This window comes from Vulpes lagopus, chromosome 17 (assembly GCF_018345385.1).
Source record: "Vulpes lagopus strain Blue_001 chromosome 17, ASM1834538v1, whole genome shotgun sequence".
NCBI lineage: Eukaryota > Metazoa > Chordata > Mammalia > Carnivora > Canidae > Vulpes > Vulpes lagopus.
The window spans coordinates 28,750,839-28,775,567 of NC_054840.1; the positions used below are offsets into that span (position 1 = coordinate 28,750,839).

The following is a 24,729-nucleotide window of genomic DNA, read 5'->3' on the forward strand; positions in this document are numbered from 1 at the left end:
AATATTATTCTGATACATCCGTGCAAAATCAGATACACTCCTCTCCCCAAGTATCCCTGGGCTCATGGAAATAACGTTGCCTATCTAGAGACAGACAACAAATAAAATATGTAAAACATACGGGACGTTGGATGATGTTAAGTGCTAGGGAGAAAAATCATGGAAGGCCTGGGGTTCGGGGACTTTAAGTGCAATGCTCGGCAGTGAACGGAGGGCGGGGTGAGTGGGGAGTCTTTGTTCGCGGAATGGCACGGAGGTAACTTTGAATCAGAAGTAAACTCTTCGGGAGCCCCCACGCTCAGCCTATTATGCCTGGTGGATGCCAGGCTCAGGCGGTATCGATGGCCCCCGCAGAGACCGAGCGTTTTCCTCCCACTTTCTCGCCTCTGACCGTCCGCTGCCGGCATCTCCGTGGCGGCCGCGGCCGCACCTGCACGCCCTGCGCGACCACCGCCCGCGGGCACTTGGCCGCCGCGAGCGCGCACCGCCTCCGGGCGCTCCCGGGTCCGCCGGGGACGCGCGCGCGCGCCCGGCCCGCGGCCTCTCGGCAGGGACGCGGCCGGGAGGGCGGCGCGCGCCCGGCTCGGCGGCTGCGGCGGCGGCTGGTGTGGGCGCTCACGTCAGGGTTGGGAGGGGGAGGGGGTTAGCGACGAAGAGAGTGAGAGAGGCATGAGGCAGCCCGTCGGGAGGCGAGAAGGAGTTGGGTGGAGAAGCAGGGAGTTCTAGAGGCGCCCGGCGGAGCAGGACCTGCGCCTGCGGCTGAGCGTGGCCGCCGGGGCTCCTCGGCTCCTCCGCGCGCTCCCCGAGTCCGCTTTCAGCACCCGAGCGGAGAACAGCTCCCGGCAGCCCGCAGAGCGGCCGGGCCGCGCGGAGCCTCCCCGCCCCGGCCCCGGGGCTCCCTGACCACAGCGCGCCCGCCGCCTCCTCGCCTCCGTCCGTGGGCAAGTAAACGCGGGGAAAGCATCCGGCGGCCTCGGGAGCCCTGAAGAAGCCCAAGCAGAATGTACCAGGGACACATGCAGGTAAGACGTTGCCTTCGAGCCGGCAAGAAATCTCGGGGGTGATTCAAGAGCAAGGTGGTTCCTAAGTTCCTGGGGTCAAGCGCTTGCCTTCGCACGATTCAACAAGTGAAGTGGTGCAACATGACCATGACATTTCTGTCCGGTGCCACGGCTAAAACTAGGCAGGTTTGTGAGGGTGGGAGGGGGGGGGGAGACCTCGGAACTTCCACGGGAAAGTTTGTTTTCTGTGCATTCCCCGAGAGCCTGTTTCTTTAAACAAGATCAAGGGATCCAAACAGAGGAAACCTGGAGATGACTCTGTTTCCGTTGTAATCCTATTGATGCAACTCGGCATGTATGTCAGCTGAAGGGCAAACAATAATTGGAAAGACAAAGCTTTGCTTCAATCATCTGCAAAGGTTTCTTGACAGTTAGAATACTTTACCTATTTTGTATTATTTTCTAAAGTGATGTTTTTTTAAAAATGGTCTGTGCTGTATTTCCCCTCTTGAGATAGTGGGACATTGTCACCTATCCCTACAGTCACAGGATGACTGGGGAGGTTGAATTTCAAACATATGTCCAAGAGGCTCTAATGTTTTTCAGGGGAGGTGCTGCCTCTGGTTATTAATGCTCCTCTGAGCTAAGCCTCTGCTTCCCTCAGATGCGCTCTACTCTCTTGGGAAAAATTATTTTAACCTTGACTCCAGTTCTCATTCACATGGTTGGTTCTTCCTTATAAAAGCAGGTGTACGCTTTGGGGGAAAAAAACAAAATACTAACTCAGCTTCCTAAAGTGTGAACTGAGCTTTTTCTTTTCTTTTTTTTTTTTTTTTGCTGTTCCTAAATGCTGTAGTCATCAGGTTTGATGTTGGAGCTTCATTTCCATCCCAAAGATGATCAAATATAGTCATCATATGTGGTGTCTTCACACTAGTGTGTAACGTGTGAATATTGACAATTTTGCTTCTATGTCTTTGGAGCAATTGAAAATAGATAAATATGTTATTGCATTTACGACTTAATATTACCAAATATTTATTTTCTAAATCTGTGAGGAAATTCTTTTAGACTATAATTTACTTTTATATAAAATGGTATTAATCAATTTCATAAGTCTTGTAAGATTTCTGAATCAGAAATAAGTACTATCAGAATTCCAAAAGCATTTCCCATATTACTGACACCATCCTGTTTTGAAAATTATTAATGGGCCTCTATAACAGTTGATGGATAATAATTAGTCACTAAGGTATATTTCTAGATATATATAATAGATGTGGTCTGCATGTTTCTTATTAAAACTACATTAATTGGAAAGTTTAGCAACAAAGAAGTATTCAAACAATGACTGTTGAAAAAATTAACAAAGGATTATAACTAGAATTTTATGTTTCCATTTGCACCGAAGAATGATGCTTGTGATTTTATATACTATCTATTTATTGTCCCTAAACAGTTTCTTTACAGGCTTAAAATAGGAAGGTTTTACTGAATAGAGTCAATCTTCAGAATATTGCTCATTCACACAAAATTCATAATCAATTTACATAAACTTTCTACATTATTTTTTTGTTTAAAATATGTTTTTGTGAATGAAGAATTAAAGCAACAATCTAATAAATTCAGGCACCCCAAAACAATTGTAACCTAATTTTCTGAATATTTCAAGGAAGGATATTATTAAAACTTGATCATCTAGAATAATGTCTGAGGGTTTCATTTTATTTTGAGAGAATAAACAAAACTAAGATTCTGCATATACTTCCAACTTTAATGTTTTTTGCTTGTGCACTTCTATAACGGCAAATATGATGGCTTGCAGTAAAACTCACAAATCTTTGCTGCCAAGCTTAACTTGAAAATGTTACTAAGTAAAGACTGTAATCAATATGCTTGTCAACATTTCAGAGCACAATACTTTTTTTTTCCTGTTTACTATTGACCATTAATGTCAAACATAAAACTTCTAAGGCTTTAATAGTTCAGTAACTATAAAATGATATGATCATCTCAGTGGGATTTCCTCTCCCCCAGAAATAATGCCTGTTATAGCCTGATTTATAATACAGTTATTTGCTTACATTTGAAAAGCCCAGTCTCTTTCCCAAAGAATAGAATATATATAGCCTATAGACAAAATCTCCATTATGCTGATATGTTTAGATTAAATAAAGAATCCTTCCTTATCAGAGATAACATCGTCCTCCTGTGTGTACCTAACTGCAATCATGAAGGAGAAGATATATAGCCCAAACATTCCACAATATTTGTTATTAAAAATCTGAATACATATTTGGTAAAGTGGACCAGGGCCGAGCAGATTTGTTAACACTTCTGCCAACTTGAGAGTTCATTTGATACACTGGTGTTACTTGGCTGATACCTTAAAATGAGAAACAAAATATTTGCAGTCATTTGCTATGCCTTTTAATTCTTCTCTTTTCTGTATCCAAGAGATTCTAAAATAAAATGTTTTCTAAATCGGCAGTCTGGAGTGGGGAAGATGTTCACAAGAAGCCTTAAAAAATAGTCTATTTTAAACTCCTTGTAGTGCCTTTGTTTTTACAACATAATGATTTTGTAAATAAAGTCTATTAAGCCTTTTACATCTAGCTAATTCATCAGTTTACCATAGAACCTGAATTCACTGTAGAAGCCACAGACTTTCTAAAACACACTCTGCTAGTTCATTTGAAAATTTGACATCCATTACATATAGAGCAGAGCAGAGCAGCATAGATTTCTTGGTTTTGTAGTAAATGCCACAGGTATATTTCTTAGGAGCAGGGCCCCAGAGTTGTGCTGTTTTCCAACTGCCTCACTACTTATTTCCAAGGGGAATTTATCACCCAAGCAACTTAAGCAAAGGTTGTTTCTTTAGTGACTGTTTTAGATTTACTTTTTTTCTTCCCTTTTGACCAAGGGGGCCAATGGCGATTAAATATAGTTTAGATTCAGTTCACACCAAACTCTCTATTCCTATCAGATAACCCGTAGTCTTAATCCCTTTAATACCTCTGTATGCTCTGCACTGCAATGCTTGTTTGTACATGTGCATGTGAATTAACAATGCTAATTAGAGCAAAATAATTATGTGTCTCTGAATATTTCCTTAGCCAAATTTTTTTTTCCTGGGATAGTATAAATATAGAGCAATGTGATTTCAATTTTGAACTAAGATTTGTTTCTTTATTTTTAATGAAGCATCCTCAGTAATGCTTTTTGTTATAAAAGAAAGTTATTTCAGAAAGCAATCAAACAAAATATCTACTTGTATTTTTAACTGATCTCCATTATGGGCATTCAAAATGAGACTTAAAATTTATTTAAGCTGGCTGAGGAAACATTCTACACTCTCTGGCTTCAAAAGATATTAACTTAAGAAAATGTAAGTGACAAAAATTGTGAGATTATTAACAGCTCTAAAAGTAGACATTTTATTTGTCTTCCCCCAAAGGCATTTTGTGTTTGTCTTTATTTATGACTTTACTTAGCTTTAAAAAAAAATCATCATGAAGGGAAGCAGCTTGAGTAACATGAATTATGTTAAAACATTAGATCTGGCCACTGGGAATTCATTTAGGTTCACTGGAAACAACGAATATAAGAAGCCAATCCAAGATAAGATTATAAAATGTTGTTTCAACATCTATAACAGTAGTTATAGTAGCCCTAAAACAAAACTTTAAAATAAGTAATATTTGTCATGGGTATTTCCACTTCTCTAAGAGATCCATTTTCTTCTTGATGCCACCATTTTCTATCCTGTGTCATTTCCTTTATCAACCTTTTGCTAACAAAGATACAATTAATACTAGGACACTACACACACACACACACACACACACACCTTGCAGTGGTATTTGCATTTTCAGAGGAGTGTCTTCGAAGATTAGTTTTGGTAGAGGAGATGTTTTAAGGAGAATGTGGTAATGCTGGCCTGAGGCTGGAGTTTGTTGTTTTGGTCAGGTGTAGCTGCTGTGTTCTCCACTACTCCCATTTCAAATGGCACCTGCCCCTCCTCCTCAAAGTCTTATTATGAATGATAATCGGCATTAATGCTCATTTACTGAATGAATTTATTTTCCGAAATGGTACTAACTAGAACCCTCCTGAAGGAAATTCATGTACAGTGGAGCTGGTGCTCAAAATTATGACACAAGCTCGAGCAAGATTTTGAAATGCCTTCTGATATATTTACAAGCAAATCATGCTTGATATGAGAGTAATACTGAGCTCCTAACACTTAAAAATTATAATACTTATGGTATAATATTGCAGAATATTTAATTAACCTGAAAATATCATTCCCCAGACATACAGGCCAATAGTTTATATAATATACTTACTGCAAGAAACACAATATGTTCCTCCTAGAATTTTTTTATGATTTATAAACATTCTTCCTAAACACACGTGTTTTAAAGAAAAAATTCCAGCATATGAATGTTTTGAATATAAGACATTTTTAAAGTAAGGATTAAGAAAAGGTTAGAACAGAACTTGTTAATTTTAAAGTCCTGAATCTCTAGTATTACAACTGCCAACCTAGGAAACATTAAGATGTGATGTATAATGTAGTCAAAACATCTGGCAGTCTGCTTTTTTACACTTTTCATTGAGATCACATGTTGCCAACACAAGCATAAGCTAGAGCTGTTTAAAGGTTTTATTTTTTTTTAGATTTTATTTATTTATTCATGAGAGACACAGGGGTGAGGGGGGCAGAGACACAGGCAGAGGGAGAAGCAGGCTCCATGCAGGGAGCCTGATGTGGGACTCGATTCTGGGTCTCCAGGATCAGGCCCTGGGCTGAAGGCGGCTCTAAACCACTGAGCCACCCAGCCTACCCTGTTTAAAGGTTTTATATTCTAGAATTAACTTCTTGATACTTATAGAATAGCTAGTATGCATTTCCTGCAGTAAAAGTAAAGGTCAGCCCCAGCCTAATGTTTCATTATTAAGAGACTTAAATCTAATCTGAGTGTTCGGACACATCTAGGGGAATTGAGGTTGCCAAGTTTCTGAATATGTATCACCTTTTTATAATTCAGAATTTATTTACTATATAGCACATAACCCATGCGTCAGGGACCAAGACCACTAGAGCTCTATGAATTAGGGGTTACATTTCTGCTAATGACCTTCATCTCCATCTCACCCACTTCTACCCCTGCTCACCTATGCCGTCACTTTACTAGGGAAACCAAATGGAAAGCTTCTTTCTTCGTTCCATTAATAAATATTTTTATATCTTATATATTAGCATATTACACAGAGTATTTACAGGAAGATAGTTTATTCTATTGGTTAAATATCCATATCACTGCTGATTGTTCAGAGCTAAGAGTATAATACAACACACTGCCAATGTTGTCTTATTATGTCCTTTTTGACTGATATTTATTAGTACCAATGTACTACTTCTCCTATTAAAATTCTATTAGATAAATGACCATCATTATTCTTCATGTGAGATTTTACTAAACTGATCATTCCTATGTATATTTTTTAGACAATCACTGTTAGAAATTGCACAGATGACAAATAATGAGCTCATTTATGTAGGAAGAGGCTACTTATCCACCATTTCATGCAACAGAAACACAGAGAACCCTGCCAGCAGCTCTGAAATGGGGCCTGAGCCAGGTGGGAAAGTTTGCATTGATGGTACATACAGAACTCCCCCAAACTCCTGCTTATGCATTGATACCTCTAAAAAAAAAAATCCAAAAACAAGCAAAACAGAAAAACCCTACAAGTGGGACTTGGTATAGTGAAAACTTTTTTTTTTCCAAATAGACTGCCAGATGGTGACCTATAAGCCATGAAGATTCCAAGAGACGATTGGTGTTGTGATGCCAGAAATTTATCCAGCAAGCCCAAAATTCCCATTCCCACACACCCTCTTAAAAATTATATAGTTTTTAAAGCAACTGGGATGATAGAATAATTCATACGAGTAATGACTGAAGGAACTGGGGATGTTTAGCTTGGAAAGTAAAGACTCAAAGACACCACAATGACTCTCTGTAAATGTTTGAAGGGTTACTATGGAGGAAGAGGCTACAATTGTTCTGTATATCCTTAAGGGTTAAAACTGGTGTGGCATCTGGGTGAGATAAAAATTTCCTCAAGGCAATAATAATAAAAAGACCCTGGAGACATTAGCCAGTTCCCACTGAATAAGATGCCTATTTGGAGTTAGATATAAACCTAGAGGGAAGGGGGAGCTGAAGGTGGGCACAGTGTCCCTGTGCACACACAGGCCTCTAGAGTTCCTAGACCATCATGCCTGTGAACAAAATCCAATACAAAGCAACATGAGATGGTACATGTGTTTGTGTATGCATGTCTGTCTGTCCTATCAAAAATGGTTGCAGTCAACTGAATGAAGTAAGGACCTAAAATAAGCAAAATTCATCATGTCCTAGGGGAATATTTCCTGGTTACCTAGAAGTAGAAAGAGCCATGCCAGTACCATCATGCAGAGTGATCAAAAATAGTGAAAGGTCAGAAAATCTGGAATCTCTTTAAGGAAATGAGAAACAGGAAAACATTTAAATATCATGAGAAGGTGAAGCTGATAGAATTGCAAAATATATTTTTACCTCTTTTCCCATGAGTGTTAATTGTAACACAAATGCTTATACTGAATCGTATCCTTTGGTCATGTCAGGATGTAACATCTGATTGGGCAGGTGATTATGTGCACACGAAACACCTGGGAGCTTGTTAGAAAGGTAGAATCTCAGGTCCCACCCCAGACCTACTAAATCAGCAACTGGATTTCTCAAGATACCCAGAGATTTATGTGTACATTAACATTTGAGAAATAATGGTGTGAACGCATCTACATGGGGAACAAGGCCTGATCTATTGCACTGAAACCCTAGCAAAACGTTTGATTCTTGGGTGTCTCTGAGGTCGCAGAGACATGATGATGTCCCTGACAGAGGGGCTGGTAAGAGCAGCTATCACACGTATGTTTGAATAAAGTTTCTTCCTTCTATCCATACCATAACCTCCACCCAGCTGGTTGTAGTTTTTCTGTCTGGAGAAAACACAAAAAACCTATTATATCCCTCTTAAATAAACAAGTATTTAGAGAATTATAATGTCTTCATCTCATTAAATCTTTTCTTCTTCAAGATAAACAGCCCAGTTCCCTCAATCATTTTTCATAATGACATTTTTGATGTTTTAATGCCTCCGTGAAAGTATGGCCCTCTGAGCAAGACACACTGCTCAAGATGTGATCTGACCAATGTCAAGCGCTGTGAGACTATTTATCTTTTGAGAAAGACATCTATTCAGACAGCCTAAGACTGCTTTAGCCTCTCTAGACTATAAATTGTTCTCTAAATTGCTCTGATGTTTCTTTTCTCTGAATAACTTGGGAGTTATCTCACAGTTGCTAAACTTTATAACAGAATAATCTTGGATCCAAATGTGCTCATTAGAATATTCTAGATTAACAGTTCCGTATGTCTCCAACAATTACACTAATGTTCAGTTTTGAGGCCATAGAATCCTGAGTTTGAAAGACTCTTGAAAGTGCTTTGTTCAACCATCTAATTTAACAGATGAGGAAATTAAAGTTCAGAAAAATAAGAGATTTGCTCAAAAAGTCCCACATAGGTTAGTTAGCAGAGCTAGCACTGGAATGAAACCTGCCTTACCTCAGGGTGCTATTTCTATTATACTGTCATTCTTTATTTTGATATTTATTGCAAACAAAAATCTAAGTGAAAAGTAAGCATTATAATAAACTGCTAGATATTCCTAAATATCTAGGTGTTTGGCGTTTAGTCACAAAAAATGATATTTTACTGCTTTTCAATTTTACTTATTTATTTTTTTTAAAGATTTTATTTATTTATTCATGATAGACAGAGAAAGAGAGAGAAAGAGAGGCAGAGACACAGGCAGAGGGAGCAGCAGACTCCATGCCGGGAGCCCGATGCAGGACTCGATCCCGGGATTGCGCCCTGGGCCAAAGGCAGGCCCTAAACCACTGAGCCACCCAGGGATCCCCCTGCTTTTCAATTTTAGAATAACTATTTGATATTTTATATATTCAGTTTGGAAATCATTTGGCTGGCAGTGCAAGAAGGTCTGGTCTGTATGTCTGTTTTAAAAGTGGAATGAAGCACCATGAAAAGTTGTTTCATTTCTTTTCCTAAGAGCGTTCCCCACTGTCTCTCCTTGGACTGGCTAGATTGAGCATCTGAGTGAACCGGTTTGATAGGTTTTTGGAACTAGCTCCCCAAATATAAAAGTAAATCAATTCCCAGGTTTCTTTGCTGTAAGCAATGGGAACCAACTCTGGCTTACTTAAGTGGAAAGGGGATTCATTAAATGTATATTTGGACAATTAATGAACATAGGAGGAATGATGAAAATAGAAAAATCACCATTATGCCATCATCATAGTAAAAATTGATTCAAGCAAAAATGATAAATGGATGCCAAATCTGAGGAAGGAGGCAGTTTGAGGAGAAACAGGGTATTTATAAAACATCAAAATATCAACCATCTTGGGCTGCCTGGGTGGCTCAGTTAGTTGAGCATCTGACTCTTGATTTGGGCTCAGGTCATGATCTTGGGGTGGTGAGATTGAACCCCACATTGGGCCCTGCACTGAGCATGGAGCCTGCTTAGGATTCTCTCTCCCTCTCCCTCTGCTCCTCTCCCCCACCATGTGCTCTCTCTCTCAAAATAAATAAATAAAATATTGTAAAAAATATATATTAACCATCTAAATTATAAGAGAAAAATAATAACTTTTCAATGGAGAAATTAGACAACACCCTAATTAAGTCATCAAGATCAACATCACCAATATAGTAACCATCTGCATGCCCATCTCTGGATGTGATGTCCTGAGAAGGACACAACATCACTCATGTAATATTACTGCTGAGAATGCACAATTTAAATCTAATCAAAAGAAAATCTCAGATAAACCCAAATGAAGGATAAAGTAAACAGATTATGTTTTTGAAAGTGTCAATGTCTTGAAAAACAAAGGAAAACTGAGATTTTACACAATAAGAGAAGACTTAACAGGACAATGAAATGCAACATATGATCCTGGATTGGATCTTGGACTGAGAAAGAAAATTGTTGTAGAGCACACTGTTGGCATAACTGAAACTTGAATATAGCCTGGGAAACTAGATTAACATTAATGTTGTGTTTCCTGAATTTGATAACTAAACTATGGCTATGTAAGAGAATACCCTTGTTTATAGGACATATATGATGCAGTATGAAGGGGAAAGGGGGTGTAGTGTATGTAACCTATTCTCAAGTGATTTGGAATAATGAAAATAATGCTATGTATAATATAATTACATATATAGAGAGAAAATGAGTGAGCATGAGAGGGAAGACAGAGAGAAACAGAGACAGAAAGAGAGAGAGGAAGGAAAATACATCAAAATGTTAAAAATTGGTAAACTTGAAAGGGTATTATGGGAGTCCATTGTTCTATACATGCAATTTTTCTGTAGGCTAGATTTTTTTTCAAAATAAAAAGGTTTTAACAATGTTTCTTTAAAAAAAAAGTACATTGGGGCACTCACAGATTTCTAGAAGTAGGCTTAAGATGGAGAGACCAGGCAACAGGTAGGACACAGGCTCAGTCAAACCTCAAGCTAGGCTAGTGCAGACCGCACTGCTATCTTCACAGAAAAGAAACATGAGAGCTTGCACCCTTATACCCCAGACTTGAGCACTGGTTCAGCTGCTCACCACTGCTGCTGCTGCCATGGAAACCTCATGTTGGGGCTTCAGCTGCTCCCTTACCCACTGCCAGGATGAATTCTCCACCATGACTGCTTCTGCATGCCCCCAAATCCCAATTCAAAGTGGGGACAGGTGTGGCTGGTTGGTGGCGCTGAATCACTCTATTTGCAAGAGAGTTTGGGAAGGTGCATATCAGCTTACCACCAAGATTCAAAAAATGAGCAGTTTTCCAACTTCAGAGTATAGATTTGGGAAAGTTTAAAAAAAAACCAATGCCCACTATAACATGTTATAGATATTGCTTGAAAGTAAAATAGACACCTCTCTAGATTTGACTAAAGTCCAGTCTGCCTTCAGGGCAAATAGGTAAAAGAAAATAATTTTCTTTAAGCCTTTATTTGGTACAGCCTGCTATTACATGCAGGACTATAGGAGAATATAGTAAAGCTAGAGTATATTGGTTTATTAAATCATGCAGCAAAGAAGAGCAGAATGATCCCTCCATCATTCATCAATGTCCATCTACTACTCACTCTCATTCTTTTTGAAAAATTGGAAAGAGCTCTGTGAAGAATTTAGTAATTAATCAGGGAATTTAAATATATATCATGTACTTTAGTGATAAGAACTTTTTTCCTCCATATGCAGGAATTTAATGTGGAAAACTGGGCACATTGGTGTTTCATATTCATCCAAAGGATGATTATAATAAAAATGCCCTGTGCATTTGAGTTTTTTTCTTAAAGACTCTATTTACTTATTCATGAGACAAAGAGAGAGGCAGAGATATAGGTAGAGGGACAAGCAGGCTTCTCACAGGAAGCCTGATGTGGGACTCAATCCCAGGACCCTGGGATCACACCCTGAGCCAAAGGCAGCCACTAAGCCCACATCAGCCCACTGAGACCCGCAGGCATCCCTAAGTCTTTAATACTGATATGCTGTCTATTATGTCTTTAGGAAGATATATGTAAGACAAAAAGAAAGTGTTCTTAAGCTTGAGGCAAGATTAAATTAAAATAGAAGCTTCGAGACATAAAGGTCTTTGGAGTTCACATAGCATAACTTTGTCATTTCACACTGAGGAAACTGAGGGCTAGGTCTTGATGGAATTAATTGCCACTCCTCAAAAGGAAGAGGCTGCAAAAGCATACTGGTTAAGAGCTTGCACTCCAGGATCAGACAGACATTTGAACTTTTCAAATCCAGGCTTCACTACATATAATCTATGTGATCTCACTCTAATAATGTACCCTCTCTAAACTTCACTTTCCTCACCTGTGACATGGGGACAATAAATGTGCTCGTGCTTTGTAATGACTTTGTAAGGATTAGCTCTTTTGTTTTTATGGAGCTGGCAAAGTGTTTTATATGCCATAGGCCGTAGCAATGCCTATTATAATTGGTTGTCTAAAGTGGTGACAGATGCTTGATTTTCTTATTCTTTCATGGCTCTGCATTTTTTTCATTTCCCCATTCCAAATTCTTGCCTTCTGTACACTGAATATTTATTGATCCTTTAATCAGTAAATATTACTATAATATTTAATATTTACTGATCCAGTGAGTGCTGCTCTATGCCCCCACCAGCATTCTCCCATTTATCCCACACAATGCAGAATTAGGGATTTCCTCCTAAAAGTTTTGTTAGGACCTTAAGTACATCACTAATATCAATAATTAACATTTAGCTTTAATTACTCATTTCTGTCAATCTCTTCAACTAGTAATCCTATTTGTGGCTGACTATATCCAATATGTCTTTGTATCCTTGGAGACTACTAGTGCTAGGTGTATATTATTAATGTAGTATTTTCTGAATGAATGAATGAATTGGTGAATGAATGGATGAGAGAATGAATGAATAAAATACTGAGAAGAGTCCCTTTGTCCTGAATAAGGACTTCAAATGCAATTGGGATGGTCTCCCTGATTCTAAGACACAGAATCTGGTCTATTCCCATGATTTTCAGGAACAAATGCATATCAAGTAAAGTTTCCACATACTTGAAAGGGAATCAATTACAGGGAAACCTTATAAACCTTATAATTAGATTGCCACTGTAATTAACCAACACTCTGCTGTCAAAGCAGTCTAGGCAGTTTAATGGGTTCAAACTCTTTAAAGCCTGAGGACATTCTGAAGTTGCAGATTTAGAAATAAAATAGATTCTCCTAATGGCTTCTAACTGTATCTCTAAGTGGCCAAGGTCATTTGGAATTAGAATCCATATCTCTAAGTTCTAGACACCTCTTCACCACCTCAGCTAGTTGTCAACAGTGATTTTGATCATAGTGCTGACACAAACACCCATGAGACATGCTGAGATGCAAACCATCATAGTTAAAACTGCCCTAGGAGTCCATCATTTGCTTACACCCAGTTGTAAGGGTTGCTTATACATCCAGAACTGACCTCCCCAGTTAGACACACACACACACACACACACACACACACACACACACACACACATTATTCCAAGGATCTAAGGTAGTAGCTACACTCACAATAGCCATCCAAGGGACATATCCACTTTGTAAGCCTGTCAGAATATGGAGATCTACTTATGTCTCCTGCAGTTATTCTGATATGGGAGCCTGATAGATAGAGGAGTACCTTCCTATCAGGTACAGGGTAAAAAGATTCAAATATCACATGTCAAAGCTTTCTCCAAAGAGAGGAAATAACTATACCAGTGATATGTGCCACTTCTGATCAAATTATAAAGAGATTTTCTCTAGGGGGCCAAATACATGGACTCTCCTTTTCCCTGGAGGACACAATCTGACACTCAGGTACACAATTTAGCAAGTGAAGTTAGAAGGTTGGATTTCAGACCAGACTTGTGCCCCCTCACCCAGACATCCTTGTATAACCAATATGTACAACCATATATATGACTCTGAAGGGAATTTCCTCTACTAACATTCTAGTCTATCAATGTGTGTCTATGTGTATGAAGGTGTATGATGAAAGGTGAAGAAATGAGCTTTATTTTATCAAAGATAACTCAAACACAGATTGGATGTGAGTTTGCTAAAGCCTTTTTGGAAGATGTTTGGCTTAAAGGATTACTGGCTTTCCTTCCAGCTCTAGGATTCTATTTTTATCAGGTCCTTAATTAGTGATACAATACATCTCTGAGTATTTGGTCAGGGCAGATTTCCCCAGTTCACTAATAACCATATCTTGGAAAATAAATTAAAAAGCTTTGCTAGCATCAAGATACTTCTTATTTCTTTTGATGTTGAAGACCAACCTCCCCTAATTCTTCAAGGGTTATGCTGCTTGGGACAATCTTACTATAACTCTTCCCCATCCCTATTCTGCAAATGACAAGAGAGATTTTTCTACAAAGCTATCCCCAATATGGCAAATCTTGCAGCTATGAAAGAATACTGATTATCTCTGCTACAATGGTCATGGTTTTGTGAGAATCTCATAAAAGCTAATCTTCAGAATACTTTAGTGAAGTTGGCAAAGGTTAAATATTTTATCTTCATCATACTGACAGAGAGAATACAGCTGACAGGGTTTGACTGCCTCACCCAAACTCCTGCATCAAATCAGTTGGGGGGGGGGGGGAATCTGGGTTTTCTTGGTTTTTTACACTATTGCTTGAGCCCACATAGCAAATTCAGGCCACATCTCCACATTAGTACCTCACCTATGGCAAACTGACTCAACTAACAGGAGACAAAAAGGATTTTGCAAGTTTTCTGGAACATTTCATGGCCTTGGAGTGTAGAAATCCCTGGATGCATTCTTTCTATCATTTACACAGGACAGGTGCTAACTCTATAAAGCTTTATCAGTTCTTTGAACTCAGCATCTGGGTATATTAATTTAGTACCTTGAGAGTACCTTTGTGTGTGATGGTGTACACGCTGTTGGTAGAATAGGGGCAGCTGTGAAACATCCATATTTTATGCAGACAGCCTTCTTAGAATCAGAAATACCCAGCAGGCAAGAAAAATAGTGAGGCTGTAGGATTAACCAGAGCTCAGAAGCCCAGTGTAGAGTCACTATGTGTTGCATATGTAGAAGTAGATTCTTGGGTTGTATGTATAAACTCAGCCAAAATATTCTCCCCCAAATCTGTTACCTCCCTAAATATTTTACTTTTATGTTTTATTTTATACTTTGCTATTATAAAAAATTCAAAAATAGTATGGTGGTGAACCAAATGTTTTTTGTTTTACTCTAATGCTTTAGCCCCTATTAAACCCATTTTTAAATACCTGACTTTAGTATTGAAAAATTAGTCACTGTTTATTTGAAGGAGTTCTCTTAATTTCCTCTGCTCTTAGAGACCCATTTTTTTTTTCAGGGAAAAAGTAAATACCTACCTTGTTGAAAGAGAATTTCTGAATAGCAAGATCAAGATAAATTTGGAGGAAATATGCATAGATCTTACTAATCTCAATTGATATTAAAATATCTACTTAAAATAGAGCCATTGGTCCCTGATTTCTTAAAATTGATTTTGAACTTTCCATTACTTTAAGAGCAGAAGGTCAAAAGTTAACATTATAAAAATCAGAATGTGATAGTATTGATCAATTAACTCAATGTAAGATTAAAAGTACCAAAATAAAAGTCATGTTTTCTTTCATAGTTGACTTCAGGAATCAACTCCCAACACATTCATGTAATTATGTCCTGGTTTCAGAATCAATGATAAGAGAATTTAAATGTTCTGTGTTTTATCAATGAAGCATTAACTAATGTTCTATTTTAAGAGTTAAAGTACAGTCTTCTGTACTTCCTAAGTCACTCCTACTCTGCCCTATCTCTCTATCCTCACAGCTACCATCTTATTTTTTTTAATTTTTATTTATTTATGATAGTCAGAGAGAGAGAGAAAGAGAGAGAGAGAGAGAGGCAGAGACATAGGCAGAGGGAGAAGCAGGCTCCATGCACCCGGAGCCCAATGTGGGATTCGATCTCAGGTCTCCAGGATCGCGCCCTGGGCCAAAGGCAGGTGCTAAACCACTGCGCCACTCAGGGATCCCCTCACAACTACCATCTTAGATCACTTTATCACTTTTACCTAAAGAGTCACCGTGCAACCCATCAACTAGTCCTTTTGCTACCAGGGTCATATGTATCCTCCCACTGTCTTTGCTACAGCACTGATTTGATTGGATCACTCTTCTATTTAAAGTCCTTTTAAAGTGCGCCACCATCTCAAACACTGTTTTTCCAAATGCAATCTTCTCTAGAACCGTTATCTACAATACTTATTTCAAACCCAGATTCCTGGCCCTGCTGCAGCCCTCCATGAAAGTAAAGCCTGGAATTTTCACTTTAACACTCTGCAAGTGAATTTAGTGCATATTGAAGTGCAAAAACACCGGCATCCAGAATAAGATACAACTTGTAGGGCCTACTTTACAACTTCCCCATAAGCACTCGGGACCCTAGCCTTGCTAAATTTTGGTGCTTCCCCAACTACACCTGTGCTTCCATGTCTCTGGCCTTTTCTAATGATATTCTCTCTCACCAAAACACTCACCATCTCACTGGCTTAGTTAATCCCCCTTCGTACTTCAGAACTCAGATCAAGGGTTATTTCCTACAATGAGTCTTCCCTGAGTTACCAGGGCTGGCATAGATACACTCCTCAATGTTCTCCTATACCACATCGCTGTGCAGACCACATCCCTGTGCAGACTTCTGTCTCACTTCTCCTCATCTCGTTCTCTGCTGAGTTCCCTTGGCTGTGTCTTCTTCATCTTTCCAACCTTGGTGTCTAGCACAGAGCGTTTTTATGGTGAGCAAGCAATGCTTGAATAATATATTGAGTTTGACTTAAAGTTCTGGAGATTCTCATAAACCATCAAAGACCAGTATAGACTGAACAACTTACGTGAGAACTTTGAAGATGGACATAAATTAAATTATGAAAATGGACAATAGTCATACATTATATTATTGTACTTTGCTCTATTGTACTTCATAGGTACTGTGCTGTTTACAAATTGAAGGTTTGTGGCAACCCTGCATTGACCAAGTCCATCAGCACCATTTTTCCAAGAGCATTTGTTCACTTCATGTCTCTGTGTTACATTTTGACAATTCTAACAATCTTTATTAGTATATTTGTCATGGTGATTTGTGATCAGTGATCTTTGGTGTTACTATTGTAATTGTTTGGGGGCACCACGAACCATGCTTATGTAAGACGGTGAACTTAATCAATAAATGTTATTTGTGTTCTGACTACTCCACCAACTGGCCATTCCCCTGTCTCTCTCCCTTTCCTTGTTCCTCTGTATTCCCCGAAAAACAGCAATATTGAAATTAGGCCAATTAGTCACCCTATGATGACCTTAAGGTGTTCAAGTAAAAGGAAGAGTCGTATGTCTCTCACCTTAAATCAAAAGCTAGAAATGATTAAACTTAGTGAGGAAGGTACGTCAAAAGCTGAGGTAGCGGTTAGCCAAGTTGTGAATGCAAAGAAAAAGTCTTTGGAGGGAAATTAAAAGTGCTACTCCAAGTGAACACATGAACGATAAGAAAGCAAAACAGCCTTTTTGCTAATATAGATCAAGTTTGAGTGGTCTGGTCTGTTTTGAAGATCAAAACAGCTATAATGGGACGCCGGGTGGCTCAGCAGTTTAGCACCTGCCTTTGGCCCAGGGTGTGATCCTGAAGTCCTGGGATCGAGTCCCACATTGGGCTCCCTGCATGGAGCCTGCTTCTCTCTCTGCCTGTGTCTCTGCCTCTCTCTGTGTGTGTCTCTCATGAATAAATAAATAAAATCTTAAAAAATAAAACATCTATAACATTCCTTTAAGTCAAGGCCTAATTGAGAGCAAGGTCCTAACTCTTCTCAATTCCATGAAGGCTGAGGGAGGCAAAGAAGAAAATGTCAAAGTTATCAGAGATTGGTTTCTGAGGTTTAAGGAAAGAAGCCAAGTCCGTAACATAGAAATGCAAGATAAAACAGCAAGTTCTGATGGAGAAGCTGCAGCAAGTTATCCATAAGATCTAGCTAGGATAATTAATGGGAGAGGCTTCACTAAAGAGTTAATTTTCATTGTAGATAAAATAGCCTTCTACTGGAAGAAGATGCTATCTAGGACTTTCATAGCTAGAGAGAAGTCAATGCCTGACCTCAAAGCTTCAAAAGACAGGCTGACTCTCTTATTAGGGGCCAGTACAGCTGGTGACTTTAAGTTGAAGCCAATGTTCATTGACCATTCCAGAATCCTATGGCCCTTTTGAATTATGCTGAATCTACTCTGCCTCTGCTCTATAAATGGAACAACAAAGCCTGGATGACAGCATATTTGTTTACATCATAGCTTACTGAATATTTTAAGCCCAGTATTGAGATCTACTACTCAGAAAAAAGATTCTTTTCAAAATATTACTGCTCATTGAAACTGCTCCTAGTCACCCAAGAGCTCTGATGAAGATTTACTATGAAATTAATGTTATTTTTGTTTCTGCTAACACAATATCCATTCTGCAGCCCATGGGTCAAGGAGTACTATTGAAGGAGTACATTTCATAAGGCTCTAGCTACCATAGATAGTGATTCCTCTGATGGATCTGGGCAAAGTAAACTGAAAACCTTCTGGAAAAGATTCACCACTCTAGATACCTTTAAGAACATTTGTGATTCATAGGAAGAGCTCAAAATATCAACATTAACAGAGTTTGGAAGAAGTGGATTCCAACCCTCATGGATGACTTTGAGGGGTTCAGTGGAGAAAGTAACTGCAGATGAAGTGGAAACAGCAAGAGAACTAGAATTAGAAGTGAAAGCTGAAGATGTGACTGAATTGCTACCATCTCATGATAAAACTAACAGATGATGAGTTGCTTCTTATGGATGAACAAAGGAAGAGGTTTCTTGAAATAGAAACTACCCCTGGTAAAGATGTTGTATAGACTGTTACAGTGATAACAAAGGGTTTACATATACTTGGTTAATAAAGCAGCAGCAGGGTTTCAGAGAATTGACTCCCAATTTTGAAAGAAGTTTTACTGTAAAAATGCTGTTAAATAGCATTACTTGCTACAGAGGAATTATTCGCAAAAAAGTCAATTAATCCTGAGTAATGCATTCAGATTTCTGTCTGATAAATGAAAAAGGGTGGGGCATTTGTGAGAAACCAAGGAAAGAATATGAACCAGCAGGCAAAAAAATTGGATCCCAGGCCTCTTTTAACCTAACTACTATCGGATATGGGGAATACCTCTGATTCTCTGGGAGTTCCAGTTTTCTGATCCACAAAATAACTTAAACAGAATCTTAATCTTTCCCTCAGTACTATAATTTTATTATCCTAAACCAAAATTTATTAAATTAGCGTTTTGAGATATGCTGTAAAAAAGCAATTTCAATAAATTATACGTAAATTTATCAAATATTTATGATATATATATGATCTTAGGGAGAAAAAGTATTGATCTAACTTACCATAACATTAAACCGATATTATATTTACTTTTTTCTACTTAGTTGTAATATTTTGTCATTTGGGTTTAAATTTTTCAGTTATTTATCAATTATTTATTATTAATTTATCAGTTAATTGCAAGTTTCACTTATTATATGAAATGATCATTATGTTATTTATCTCCATGAATTATAGGAGAATTATTATTGAATTATTATTATAGTATTATATAGTATTATAGTATTGTATTATTATAGTATTGTAGGTGAAATGAATATCGTAACATTATTTGAGAAGATGACCTTCACATTTTTCTGTGGTTTTCATAGACATGGGAAAAATTTTTGAGTGAGCTATTCAAGGTATAATATTTCCTACCTGTGTGACCTTGAACAAATTTCTTAATGTCTCCAAGCATCTCAAAATAGAAAATTGAAGCATGCAATAAGTCATACAAAAGCCTGATTGATTTCTGACTCTTGACAATAAGAACACAGATTTGTTGCCAAATTTTAATACTGGATTCTCTGCTTAAGACATACCCTTATAGGGATCCCTGGGTGGCGCAGCGGTTTGGCGCCTGCCTTTGGCCCGGGGCGCGATCCTGGAGACCCGGGATCGAATCCCACGTCGGGCTCCCGGTGCATGGAGCCTGCTTCTCCCTCTGCCTGTGTCTCTGCCTCTCTCTATCTCTCTGTGACTATCATAAATAAATAAAAATTAAAAAAAAAATTAAAAAAAAAAAAAAGACATACCCTTATATTATGGAGGTTGAAAAAGGGTTGCTCACAGTATTTAATTAATACAGAGTGTCTCTTTAAAACAATACTAGCACTTCCCCTTTTTAAAAATTCTTCAATAAGATTATCATAATGGAAATAAACCCTCAAACTAATTAATGGAATAAGTTGGCTGTAATAAGAAGTATTTCTATGTCCTTTCATTCCTCTGACTTCCTCAGTGACCCCAAAGAAATGTAGATATGGGTATGCTGCTCATCTGCTACAGTGCAGATCTTTTATAAACTGTCTTTGGTATACCCATTTAGAGAGAATTTGAGAAGCAAGTATGATTATAAATAGAAATGGGAAACGAGACCCTGAAGCTATGTTTCTACCTTAAATCACTGAAATTGCCTTTTTGAAAATTTAAAATAAGATGACCTTGTAAGTCAAAAGTAGAGACCAGAAACTAAAACTCTAACCAGAGCCAGGAGCAACCTTTTATAGGAAGCTAGCAAATGTAATATCTCAGGGCAGTGAACGCTTTTGATTAACATTGATTTTATTAGAGAACTAAAAAAAAAAAAAAAGAAAGTTGATCAAATGGGAAGAATACTTACAATCACACAGAGAGTTCAAATTCTTGATTTTATTCCCAGCTATGATTATATATGGCTTTAAATAGCCTGTTTGAACCATTCCATTGCCCTATCCTTAGCTTGTTTAATGCTACCCTGCTTAGTAATGGAAAAGATTATTTGTCACTTCTTCTCTCTCACTTCCCACCCCTATACACACAATTAAAACAGACATTAATATATAGAACTAAAAGAAATGTTTTCTATATATTGACCATCTTTACATGAATGTAAAATGTAGTTGGTTGCACTGATCTCTGTGGCTCCAAAATGCCTTTAATAGAGCAGTCCAGAAATCCCAGCCTTCTGTTCTGGATCACGATGCAGCACTCCCAATAACTTGAACTAAATCTGCAACAATCTCTGTGAGCCATCCCAGAGGCAGGGGGAGCCCTTTGAGAAGCATAGCAACTGGATGTCACCAAACAGGACAGGCAGGCATGGATGACAGGCTTGTTGGGAACTGTCTAAATGTTGCACCTCAAGCCTTCTGTGAATTGGTGTCTGCTTTTCAAGGCAGCAGCGAGTCTCCTATTACAGTGAATAAGGTCTCCAGGCCAACAGAAGCTCTGCTCCTCCTCCTCCCTAAAAACAGACCAGAGAAAAGACATATTTGGAAATAAAATAACTGCACAGTCACAAATATTTGCATTGCTTTTAACCAGAACTTTTCACTAAAAAAGAAAAAAAAATCATGTTCTGATTTATATCATAGTTTACGTCTATGATAGCACGGTCAAGTCAGAAGGACAAGTCATATCACTAACAGGTACAGATTGTTAGTTACTTGGCATTTCTGGCAACAGTTCTCCCAATGCTATATTCAGCCTTATTTCTTTTTCAGTATGCTTAAATGAGCTTTGCCCTGGCTAAATTGGTTCCAGCCCATTCAATAATAAGCTTAACTGGGATGCCTGGGTGGCTCAGTGGTTGAGCATTTGCCTTCTGCTCAGGGCGTGATCCCGGGATCCGGGATCGAGTCCCGCATGGGGCTCCTTGCATGGAGCCTGCTTCTCCCTCTGCCTGTGTCTCTGCCTCTCTCTTTCTCTCTCTCTCTCTCTCTCTCTGTTTTCTCTCATGAATAAATAAATAAATAATCTTTTAAAAATAAAATAATAAGGTTAACAGACCTACCAAATGATGGAAAAATTGAAAGTATAAAACCAGTCATAACAACAATTAATATGTATTTTTTATTCAAACAAGGTCTGTGATATATAGGTGCAAAATCAGAACAGTACCTTTGGAGGGAAAAGACATTCTCATGTAATATATATGTTCCATACAGCACCTGACACACAATACAACCATAATAAATATAAATCACTGAAATCCAATTTATTTTCTGGCTACACTCCCAGGAAAGCTTATCTGATTTCCAAACTGTGGGTGCTAAAATAAAATCTGAGAAACACAGAGCAGAATAAGAAATAGATCTCTTGTGCATATCTGATATCCACCCAACCTGAATCCCCATTCTTCATCTTACTTCTTCCTTATTTTGAATAGTGATCCCCTTCTCTATACCTAACTCATCTCAAAAAGGTGAATACCCAAGTCATGGTAATAAAAGTAAATGCCCATTCATCATTCATTTATTAACAAATATTTTTAAGCATCTTCTCTTTTTATAAAAACAAAGCTTTAGGGGCACCTGGGTGGTTCAGTCAGTTAAGCTTCTGCCTTTGGCTCAGGTCATGATCCCAGGATTTGGGGATCAAGGACCTTCCCCTCTCCTTCTCACCCTCATTAGGCTCCCTGCTCAGCAGGAGTCTGCTTCTTCCTCTACCTCTGCCCCTCCCCACCTCATGCGCTCTCTCTCTCTCTCTCAAATAAATAAATCTTTTAAAAAGAAAAGAAAGATTTATGGTAAGCTCTCTCATTAGGGAATATAAAATTTATCTGAAAGACATGGAAAACTGAGATACTAAGATCTGATTTAAATAAAATAAGAAAACCAAGAATTTTCACAAGACAGTATGATTAAATGTGATCTATGCGAAAAATAACCATTTAAAAATACGGCTCAGTTGCACAAGACTTATAAAAGTAGTACACTCAGTTTGAGAGTAAATTAATAAACAATATATATAGTATATCGAATTAAGTATCAACAGTGGTCCCCCATCAAATAGAATCTTTTTTTTTTTAATTCCTCTATTGAAAATGGCAGCTTTTCACATAGTTCAAACTAACCACAGGTTCAAAATATATTTTAGAATGTATAAAGGGAGAGAAACCTGTGAAGGCATCCTGGGGCTTGAATAGGTAATCCATATATTCTTTTTTTCAGCATTATTTCATATCCTAGATGTTATGTGAGGAAAAATATCCCTTTCCCAAAAGAGCAGAAAGAAAATCATGAAAGATATTTCTGTCTGGTGATAGGTAAACATTTAAGTTTGGTAAATGCCATTTCAAGCTATTCATAAATCAAAAATATAGTGGTATAGCGGTTCTCCTGATTTCTTTCATAATAAAAACTTAGACTCAAATCTGTAAACAGACATTTTTTCCTTTTATTATGACACAGCAATTTAGCCACTAGAGAGAATCTTTTAATAGATTAACCCAGTATAAAATTTCAGTGTGAAAATACAGCTTCATATACAAGTATAACATGTTAATGAACATATTCACTCTTTATGATAAAAAATTTTAGTAGTAGTCTTTTAAGTTAAATATTTGACTTAATGAATCAGCAATGCTTTATTCTTCGGGATTCCCATTGATTTAAGTGTATTGATTAGAGAAGCAAACCACCCAGACAATAAATGCAAAATTATTTACATTATAAAAATGTTCAGATATTGATGCAAATAAGTCAGCTAAAGTAATAAATAGCAACATTAAGAAAAATGCCATAAGACTACAAATAGTATTTACATTCTAAAAGTGATAGAAATTTATCAGCAATCTTTTGAGTTCTTGGAAGCTTACCATCATTCACCTTGAAGGTGAAGGTCAAGGCCAGGTGCTTACTAACAACACATCACTTCCAGAACTAGCCTGGATCTGGCTGCGCTGCTGGTAGTATACATCTACTTCTTTCAAGAGAAAAACCAGCAAGAATTTTTTCTATCTTGTTCATCCTAGGACTGATAACCCAAGCAGATATATTCAAGGGCAAATTAAACAATGAAATTAAAGGTCCCTTGAAAGGTTGGTACCTTCAAGTCTCATCTATTTTAAATTAGAAATTCCTTAAACATAGCACCAGGACTCTTAAACATTCACATATAGAGAGAAGTAAATATAGTTATAAAAAATATTTCATAGCACTGAGCTGACATTTAGTTGATAGGATGTTAACTTAAACATTAGAGATAGCAGCAAGGATTTATAGGAAACTTTGAATGCTATTATCTAATAATCCATCAAAGTCATTCTTCTCCATGGTATGACCTGTCATATTTTCCTGGGGATAAGATTGAGATATCAATAAAATGAAGGATAGAATTAAGGACAAAAATATGGGATATTTCATGTTCCATTATTGGTGGCGGTGTTAACAGCATTTACCTCTTGCTTTGTATGGAAAGAAATGTTTTTTCCTGAATGTACTCATGCCCATTTGTTGTTGTCTAAGTCACTATTAGCCATTATTTTTCTATCTTTATAAATTTAAGCCCAAATACTTCCATTATATTTTTCTATAATTTCATGATTGATTATTCATTCCACGTTTACTCTTTTACTTATGCATTATGCGTTGATTGAGTGCCTACCATGTGTCAAGACAAAAGTCCAGACAATTCATTTCAGAACTCTCTCATCATTTCCTCTCATTTTTCTAACTTGGGTCTTCTCTACAATTTTGTTTCCTCAGCTGTACAGTGAGGAGATTAACATACAGAATGGTCTGAGGGCCCCTCAAACTCTGAAATTCTGGTTCAATACCATAAGGCATCAGAGATATTGCTTTGTTTTGGCTAATATCAATATGGATTATGATCACTTTAAGAACATCTCCCTATGTGAGACAATTATGGATGCTTGCTTATATGGTGAATGACACTCCTTCTTCTGTTAAACTGAGAACTGATAGTACATAACGTTACATTAGAATTTTAATTTTTTAAAAAAAAAACTCCTACATTGGAGATAAGTTTTTGTAAATTATAATTAAATTCCAATAACTCATTCTCTAACTTGACAGAGGTGGAATTTGGACCCAGAAAGTCTGTCTCCAGG

The 24,729-nt window shown here is 37.7% G+C and overlaps 1 protein-coding gene across 1 annotated transcript in view; it reads left to right on the forward strand.

Annotated features, from left to right (window-relative positions):
- Positions 1-659: 659 nt before the first annotated feature.
- PEX5L (peroxisomal biogenesis factor 5 like) overlaps positions 660-24,729 on the forward strand; it is a 228,969-nt gene continuing 204,899 nt past the window's right edge. The window contains exon 1 of the mRNA XM_041732035.1: positions 660-1,022. Within this exon, the coding sequence (XP_041587969.1) occupies positions 1,002-1,022 (21 nt within the window). The 5' untranslated portion in view covers positions 660-1,001. The remainder of the gene's footprint in view (positions 1,023-24,729) is intronic.